This window comes from Montipora foliosa, chromosome 11, assembly GCF_036669935.1.
Source record: "Montipora foliosa isolate CH-2021 chromosome 11, ASM3666993v2, whole genome shotgun sequence".
NCBI lineage: Eukaryota > Metazoa > Cnidaria > Anthozoa > Scleractinia > Acroporidae > Montipora > Montipora foliosa.
Window position 1 is genome coordinate 32,251,963 of NC_090879.1, and position 10,000 is coordinate 32,261,962.

At 37.9% G+C, this 10,000-nt stretch overlaps 1 protein-coding gene across 1 annotated transcript in view; it reads left to right on the forward strand.

Moving 5' to 3' along the window:
- The window catches only part of LOC137974693 (vacuolar protein sorting-associated protein 53 homolog), a 49,119-nt gene that overhangs the window by 6,337 nt on the left and 32,782 nt on the right, over window positions 1-10,000 (forward strand). Inside the window, exons 4-6 of the mRNA XM_068821630.1 lie at window positions 5,412-5,478; window positions 6,054-6,140; window positions 8,861-8,976. Of these exons, the coding sequence (XP_068677731.1) occupies window positions 5,412-5,478; window positions 6,054-6,140; window positions 8,861-8,976 (270 nt within the window). The remainder of the gene's footprint in view (window positions 1-5,411; window positions 5,479-6,053; window positions 6,141-8,860; window positions 8,977-10,000) is intronic.

A 10,000-nucleotide genomic window follows, 5' to 3' on the forward strand; every position in this document is an offset into this window, starting at 1 on the left:
TTTTAAAAGCAGTGTAAAGCAATTTGGATGAGACCTTTAACAAAACTACCTGAGAGTTTTCCAACTTTAAATAAATTGTGTCACCGATGTGTAAGGTTGGGAGATGTTGTGCACTTTGTCTAATGATCTGCCTCCATTCACGAGGGATTGCATCGACAATACCCATTAATTTAAAACGCTCTAATGGAGAAAGATTTGCATTTAACACATTTGCACCCTTTAAAAAGACTCCCGCATCAGACAGGAGGTCACCAACCGTAATAATTCCTTTAGAATAGAAATTTTTTTCAAAGGTTGATAGCTTTTGAACAATTATGTATTTATTATTCCAAATAACTTGATGCACGACGTCTCTGTACGTGACCAAGCATTAAGACATTCTTTATAAAAAACTGGAAGGTAGACAGGCAACTTTCTTGTATCAAAATTGCACTTAAGAATGAATTTGCCACCTATTGGAGAAAGAAAATAGTCTAGTATTATCTTCCAAAAACTCTTGTTTTCTTCATCTACAAATCCTTTTAATAACATCACCCTCTGAGCTTGAATCATCAATTGAATGTCTAGCATCCTAAGTCCACCATCTTTGATATTGTTGATGAGAGCGGAACGCTTGATTTTATCATTACCTTTCCAAATGAAACGGTAAATCGAACTGTTGACCTCTTTAATCAACTCTTCCGAAACTGCAATCAATGCCGCTTTACTCAAAAATTTTGGTAGAATAAAGGATTTAATAATCTGAATTCTTCCTAGTAGTGTAAGTCCTCTCCACCTCCACATGATCAATATACATGTATCCTTGATAGACTTAAGAAGTAAGTCAAAGTTGGCTCTCATCCTTGATGCTATATGATAATCAAATACAATTCCCAGGATTTTAATTGATTTTCGTACTCTATGAGAAAACTTAGTTGGATCCAGGTGATGTGTGCCAATGACAAAGATCTCCGTTTTATCATCATTAACTCGAAGGTTGGAGAACTTATAAAAAATTTGCAGAGTTGCCAATAAACGATGATATGATGCAATATCTCTGAGAAAACAAGTCATATCGTCAGCAAAAAGTGTTAGTTTGATTTCTTCCTCATTGATACCTCAAAATACCTTAAATTCCCTTATCCTCCCGAATTCTGCAAGCCTGAACTTCAATGGCCAAAATAAATAACAAAGGTGACAAGGGATCGCCCTGCCTAATGCCACAACGAATATCAAACAAATCAGTAATAAAACCATTATTTAAGACACAACTAGATACGTTAGTGTAGAAGGTTTTTATCCACTTTATAAATTGCGTTCCAAAGTTAAATTTTTCCAAGATTTTAAAAAGGAAAGAATGATTCAAAGAGTCGAATGCTTGTTAATTCTCAAAATCAACTGCTAAAAGAATACCTGAACTATCCGTAAATTTAGCAAATTCAAGTACATCTTCAATTGTTCAAACTCCGTCAAGTAATGATCTTCCCTTGATAAAACCATTTTGATTTGAATGAATAAGCTCAGGTAAAAACAATTCTAACTTTCTTGCAATCGCCTTTGATGCGATTTTAACATCGATATTAATCAGTGAGATCTGTCTCCAATTTTTGATAAAACGTCTGTCTTTGTCTTTCATCTCCAACAACGTAATCATAGCTTGTTTTTGCGAATTTGACAGTTGTCCGTGTTCGTGAGCGAAATTCAAGGAATTGACGAGACATTTCTCTATGAGATGCCAGAAGCCAAGATAAAACTCCACAGTTAATCCATCATTCCCTGGTGTTTTGTTTTTCTCAAATGATTTCAACGCTTCTAAATATTCATTTGTTGTAATTTTTTTCTCCAAATATTCCTGCTGCTCGTCTGTTGACATGTTAGTATTTACATTCTTAAGGAATTCATCAATCGACAAGCCACCCTGTTGACAAGAGTCTCTATCATAAAGATTGGCATAAAAGCTTTGAATCTCTGTCATTATTTGTTTCGGATACATTATGTATTCATCATTAAACCCCCACTAACTTTCTAATACAACTTTTTTTCTTTTTGGGATTTTCTAAGTTCAAAAAGTACTTATTACTTTTCTTGCCATATTCGTACCAATTTACTCTCGAGCGAATTATTGCTCCTTGCACTATATAATCATATTGACTAGGGTAGCTTCTTGGGTACCCCTCTAGGGTAGTCCAGTCATAAATTCAATCAATCCTCTGCAATACAAATTGAATTCCCATGGGACATTCCCTATTATTCTATGATTTCATTGGCTTCATTATGCTCCCTTGGGATGTGCAACTTATATAAGTAAGTGCAATTTTGCCGGCTTCAACAGCAAATTAATGATGTATTTGTTGGAACATTGCATGTGCAACTGCACAGAGCAACAACAATTAATGTTGTTGACTTCTCTTGTGTTGTTGAGTAAAAGTCAATATGCGTATTTGAAGGTTGAAGGAAACTCTCCTTGCAGGATACCTTGTGTTAGACACTGTTTGACCATGTTTACTTGAAATGCTCTCTTAACAAACCCTTAGCTATTTTCAGGATTCCTAAAGTCTGGCCCTCAATCATGCATGAAAACAAGAGCTGCAACTGCCTTCTTTAACACTTCTTCATGCTTTTCACGGTTAATTCTCAAGAAGCATTCTTAATGTAATAAATTTAAATAAATGTAATATGTACCTGTCCAGTAGTTGTATGGTTTTCTTGCATACATGTTACTACCTAATGTGTTCTTCTCTGTGATTAGTAGTATTAACTGAACTTAAAAAGTCAAGCCAATATGGTTATGTGTTCTTCAGTCACTCATGCTCATACATGCTGAATTTGCCACTCACCCCATAGACTGAGGCTTTTCGTGGCCAATGAAATGAACAGAATACAGCAACATTTATTAAGAATTCCATCCGTCCAGAGGCAAACCAGTCGGCTATTAATTTTATAAGTGCAGCTTAGAATAAAATTTGAACCAGGGACTACATAACTTGGATGAAATTCAACGAGTGGGGCAGGTCTTGAACTCTGAATCCCTGGAATTCAAGGCAAGTGCCCTAACCACTGGGCCACATGGCTTCCTTTGTAAAAATTTGGAGGTACATGTACATGTATGTTACTGATACTCAGTGTCTATAATAGACAATTATTTAAATTGTCCAGTTAAGTGCATTAGGATTACCTCTACACTTCATTTATACTCCCACATTTCTTATATACATGTATAGATTTCTTTCATTCATTGAGTCCTTTCACAGGAACAAATGAGGCCAACAAATTGACCTGCTCCCATCTGTGTGGCTTCATACAACTGTAGCTCAGTTGGTAGCGCATTGCACCAGCATTGCAGATGTCATTAATTTTGTTCGCCTCCCTTTTGTCTATAAGACACAATTGCTTGAATTATTCATTGAAGCGTGATGATGACTTTGACATTTCGTCAAAACATGTAAACCGTACTTCTAATAATTATTACATGTAATGACTGGTAATCAAAGATAGAACATTCATTTCTCTGTAACTCTGAGTTTCTTGCGGCTTACGCCACGATCATCAGACTGTTTTTATTTCGATGAAAAACATGCCCTTTATGAAAAGGGTTTTGGTGAATAATAATTAACAAGTGAACCAATGATAATAGAGGGAGGCACAATAGGCTTATTGTTCATTGGTTTCGCAGGTAATACTTGTTTTTGTGGCAGCACTTTGAAATTATTTCGGATCGTTTGTTTATCAAGGTAGATTTGTCTGCTGTGATAATAGCAAATTTCTCAGCAAGGCAGAGGTTGCAATTTCTTGATTTCCCATTGTAAGCAGTTGTTTTGTGAATGGCTGACCACCAAAGGGATTAGGGGGTGTTAGAGTACTTCAGTTTCCATATGTGCTTGGAAAGTTTTGTGCTGTTGGCATAGGCTTTGTTTCGGAATGAAAGGGAGTGCTGTGTGAATCTTTGTTTAAAGGTTCCTTCAGTTAGGCCGATGTAATTCTTGCCCTACTTGTTCTTGTTTGTGGTGACATTTGTGTTGTAAATTAGGGAGGAAATGAGGCAGTTGTTGTATAAGGGGAAGGTTTGTTTGTTTTTGCAGTTGCACTTGCAATCTTGGGTGGTTGGGGAGGGGTTTAGGATTTTTCGGTTGTGCTTCTTGAAGATGGTTTCCATATTGTCCATGCAACTGTAGCTGATGGTGTTTTTGTTACGGATTTTGTAGTATATGCTTCCAGTCCGCTGGGGGTAAATTGATCATTGTAAAGCGCCTTTGAGACGTTGTGATAAGGGCGCTATATAAATGCTCCACTTTACTTTTACTTTACTTGTGGGATCTGGGAAAGTGTTTCTGGACGAGTGTGAGAAAGGTCTTACTGACGTTAGATTGGACACCTTTGCTGAAGGGAGGATTGAACCGGATTGTCTGCCTTCCTCTGTTTGCATGATTGGGATGATGAGAGGGAGAAGGTGTGGCTGGCCTGAGGTAATAGAGATGGGTGCTGTACCCACTGGACTTCAGTGCGTTCTCGTATTTGGGTTTTCGTTTTATTGAAGGCTTCTTTGTCGAGGGAGAGATCACAGATTTGCTGGTTGATAAATTGCAGAAGGTGCTTGATGATGGAAGGTGGGTGGTTGGATTTGGCGTGGATGTTTAGAGGTTCGTTGTTTGGTTCCCTGTAGGGGTAGAATGTTCCCTTAGTTAGGTTGAGTGAGATGTCAAGGAAGTCAACTATTTTGAGTTTGCTTTTAATTGAGATACATGTACATAGGCCATGCTGCTTAAAGTGGCTTGTTGTTGTTCTCCTGAAGTGGTCTGCTTTGGGACCTAACACGTTCTTTAGTAAGGCTAGGCCGTTGTCTCTGTATTGGCTGATGTTGGAATTGCCGGTCTTTTTGCTGAGAGTGTCCAGGATTAAAAGCCCTACGAATTCACATATTTCAGCTCCTTTGTACAGCTGTAGCTCCCCATGGTGACATTGAACATGTTGTTTGCTTTCTTTTGCCAGGCGGTGTTGTTGTCGAAGTGCAGGGATCTTCGGCAATGCATGATGATGTTGATGTCTTGGTCAGAGATTGTAGGAGGGGTTCTGTGATAGAGGGGTAGAAGTTGTCATTGTCGAAGACAGTGAACGAGTGCTTGTGTTTATCGGGGATGCTGCTGAACCATTAAATGACATTTTTCCATTGATCCAGGGAAGTTTTCTGTATGATGCGGTTGCTATTAAACTTTACGGAGGTCACTCTCTTTTGTGGTCTTTTGGAGTGATAAAAGCTTTTCTGGCTGAGAAGTTTGAGAAAATTATTTTAGTTTTGATAGTTAGTGTTGTTTTAGTTTGATAGTTAATGTTGCCGTTCATGTGGTTCTGGAAGGCACAGATTGTACAGGTACCTTTCACAATCTCATCTGTTGGAATCAATTAAAAATTCACGGTTTGTGTGTACTCTTTTTCAGGGGTCTGGATGAAGAAATAAGAACTGTCGTCAGGGGACAGACCAATATTGGCCATGAAGGAAGACAGGTCAGGGAACTGTACATGTTCCATCAGCCCCACATTCTCATGCACTGTGACAAATAAATTATTCTGTCTACTGCTTAATTAGACTTCTAAAAAAATTGATTAATAATTTACTAATCAAGGCTGCTGCCTAAGAAAATTTTTCCACAACCCTTTGGGCTTCCAACATTAAAAGTTAGTAGCCTGAGTAATTTTTTCAAGAGCCCAGAGAGAATTAACTAAAAGTGAGGATGAATCACCTTGTGATAAGTTAGGTGCCCGTTTGGGCTACTCATTCAGAAATTTGGTCACCTGCGCTCACAAGTAAGGTGCCCCAGGCGACTTGGCGGCCGTTAGGCAGCAGTCTTGCTAATATGTAAATAAATTAACCCTAACCCAAACCTACCCCTAACCCCACTAATATTGTGCATTGTAAGGCATTTTAACAGGAAAGAAAGTCAGAAATCGTATATAAATCAAAGTAAAATTTATCTATATCACATTTTATGTATTGAATAATTTATTGATGAAATCAAATAGTTATTTTGCTTTTTCTTTGTGGGTTACTAATAAGATGAATTAATTTAATTTATCTGCAGGCCCTTGATGAAGCCAAAGAAGCCATTCATCAGTTGTTTGCAAAAATTATTGATATAAAAGAGAAAGCTGATAAATCTGAACAAATGGTAACGTCTCTAATTCACAATGACTGGTTTATGGAACTCACTGCAAAATCACTCTGCAAGTTACAGTACATGTATTTTCTTGGGTATAAGATGCAGCATTTTTTACAAAGAAAATTCAACTTTTGTCCTTGAAGTGCTACTATGATCATATTTTTATCCCTTGAATTTTTAGGTTTATCACATAGAATTTCATGAAAGGTTAAAAACGTGGTTTACCATTTGGAAATATCTGCATTGGTTCCGGAGATATTAAAGTTTGAAAAATATGTAAAATATGCAAATGAGAGGACTGATGATGTCATTCACTCAACCCAATATAACACCAAGTAAAAAAATAGAGCTATCTCGGTCAATTTGAAGCAGAAACCATTGAAACTTGGTAGGCTAATAGTTCTACATCTACTGCTATAAAGAAATTAGTTACCATGGCAACTCACTCTTTTCCATTGTCCTCCAACCTGATTTCAATATTTTTTGGTGATCTTAAGCTAGAAAACATTTAACAAGGCCGCAAACATGACTTAACATATTGATATGCTTGCCGGATCATGCAGATTAAGCACCATTGGCAAATATCAAAATAGAACGCCAAAAGTGGCCAGCAAAGCCTTTAATATCAGGGAGGTCTGGATCCCAGTATATTGCCATGGTAACAAAACTGGTGTGCTCATATTGCGGAGCAAAGGAACTAGAATCTTACTGCAAAGAATCAAGCATTTCTGATAAAAATTGGCAGACATATCTTTTTTCATTCTATTTGATCAAAATTCGGTTGAGTTTACGATGTCATCACTTGGCTAATTTGCATATTTTAAAAACTTGAATATCTCTGTAACAAAAAGAGATACTTGAAAATAGTAAGCAGCATTCTTGTTCTTGTGCAGACTACTTGTTCATGTCTTAAAAATATTGGCCTAGATAGGAAAGATGCGAATTTTGTCATATTAGCACTTCATTTCTTATTTTAAGCCCATTGCAGTGATCAATACTCTAGTTTAAATTTTTTTCCCCGTAAGATGGACACATGTGAATATTGCTCTGTCTAATGCTAGTAGGTTTAGTAGGTTTTACTCTGCCTAATGCCAGAGATATAGATCTACAATGTATGTCCACTCAAAAGCTATGTCCCTTTTAACCCTTTTCTTCGTGAGGGTAGCTATTGTAGATTTTACTCTGTCCAATGCTGGACGATTTTACTCGTCATTGAGGAACTGAAAAAGGCAGGTACAAAAGTCAAACTGGATCAACTTGAATCTCACCTCAGATTGATCTCAAAAAAATTAAGGGTAAGGCCTTGAGAAATCACTCTAACCCTAATCTTTTAGCTAACCTCTGTGAAATTGGGGCAAATGTCAAATAGTCTTGGCTTACAAAACCCTCTTTCATTCGATCCGAGGTAAGTGATCTGAGTTGATCCAGTCCGGCTTTTGTACCTGCCCAGCTGAAAAGGGTTAGCTGTAGCAACATCAAGGTTGACTAAAAAATGATGACAATTCCCCCTTAACCTATTGACCCCTGGGAGTGAGACTTGACTGTCTAATGCGACAACTCGGGGTGTCCTCATTTGAGGTGTCAATGGATAATTAAAAAAGAGGGTTTGTTTGCACTGGCCAAAACAAAGTTTTTGTATTTCGTGAATCAGTGACACGTGGCAATTGCTGTTTCACTGACTTCTTTTCTAAAACAGCAGAGCCCAGTACTTCAGGTTTTTCATTGTTACTTTTAATTAGCAAATTTTCTTTGACCTTGATTTTTTTTTTCAAAAAAGATGTCTGTTCAATAACATTGACCATTTTAAAGCATAGCAGCTTGTTTTGATGTCCCTTTTCTATTCATTTGAGGTAACTTAAAGTTTGGTTTCTGTGTAGCTCTTGATTGCTTTTAATTTTGATTTGCTATGATGACCCCTCGATGAAAGTCTGAACCCTAAATCAATCAAATGATTTTTCAATGTGGTCTCTAAATGAGACATTTGTACAATCGTTAAATGCACATACATCATTATTTTACATGCAAAAAATAGTATTCTTCTTCAGTAATACAGCACACAGATTGTTGTGGACTTACATACAAACTTGTATTATGCTGGAAGTGTCGTAGGGATGTGAATCTTAGTATCTGTTGCAAAGCATTAAAACTGCAGGGAGGGTGATGTTGCGTACCCTCAGGATGTCTCTCTTTGTCTTTGTATTCAGCATCCTCTTGTCTTATTATCCTGACACTTTGGTATTGTATGCTTTCTGAGCTGGTTGTTGTCCATTTTCATTAGGTGCCCAAACCACTTAATCCTCTGTCCATCAAAGTGGCAGCAGATTGGTGCTGCCCCTTCCATTTCTCTGATCTTGTTGACAACCAATTTATAGAAACATTCTCTTTCGCAGGTGCTAATTTTGCACTCTAGCCTTTTTGTGAGTGATCCTGTTTGGCCTTGGTATGTTAAGATAGGGATAACAATAATTTAAAAATAATCAGAACTTAATTATTATAATTATTGAGTTGATGACCTTAAGTTTGCTTTTGTTTCCATGGAGATGCTGGCATGTGTGAGAAGTGGGGCTTCTAGGAAGTTTATCTCATTAGTTTTCTGTTTCCTTCAGTTGTTTCTTGCTCAATCTCTCCCAAGACGCCCATCCTCTGTTAAGATGCTGTCAGCCGTGACAATCATTAAAATTTTTCCAGACCCTGAAAGGTGGCATTTACAGAACTGCTTATTTCTGTAGGTAAAAGAAATAACAAGAGATATAAAACAGCTGGATAATGCAAAAAGACATCTAACAAGCTCCATAACCACTTTGAACCATCTTCACATGTTGGTTGGTGGCGTAGACACTCTGATGTAAGTAACAAGAATTATAAATAATTATTTTTTGAAAGATTGTGAAAATTGTTTCAAACTTGTCATGGGAGACCATAACGTGGTGGATGAATGACTGCATTACTTCAATATGTAGTCAAGCTCATAAAATCTTAAAAATCCACCTCTGCCCTTTGAAATTGTTGTGCTCATTACAAACAAGGACACATGGTGCAGCATTGTTGTTCACTCTCCACAGGGGCACCACTGCTGTTGTGCTGCCACTCTCCACAGGAGCACCTTGAAAAAGGAGGGTTGTCCAATACAATACAAACAGAGTCAGGTCGACTTTTTGGTGAAGACGACGTGTTAAGTGGAAGTCGGGTCATGGTGTTTGCGGAAGTAAAGTAACAGGAAGTTGCTATTTGAAAGAGGGTTCGAGGAACTTTCAAAAAATGTTGATGGGTCTTGACGACCCGTCTAGTTCGCGACGAGCAGCCATTTGAAAAGTTGACCCGACTTTTGGAAATGTCAGGGGGTGAGGTGTTTGTGAATTACAATTCAGGCGAGGAGGCCGTCTGAAAATGGTGACGGGTTGTGACGACCTGTCTAGTTCGTGACAAGCCATCATGTGAAAGTTGACCTTACTATTGGAAATGTCAGGTGGTGAGAGACTAAAAAATTCGCGTATGGAAGATACTGGAGGCGGTGAGGCCGCCTGAAAATGTTGACGGGTCGGGACGACCCATCTAGTTTGTGACGGGCCATCATTTGAAAAGTCGACCCGACTGTTGGAAATGTCAGGTGTTGAGCGACTTAGAAAAAAAACTGTAACCAAAAAAACTTGTTTGTGAAGTGCAGTGGAGGCAGTGAGGCCGTCTGAAAATGGTGACAGGTCATGATGACCCGTCTAGTTCATGACGAGCCATCATTTGACAAGTTGACCTGACTTTTGGAAATGTCAGGTGGTGAGAGACTTAGAAAAAAAACTGTCGAAGAGAAGTGTGGTTTAGGATTTTTTAACAGTATGGTCACTCCAGGGCTTATGAAAAGCAAGTTTTAGAGG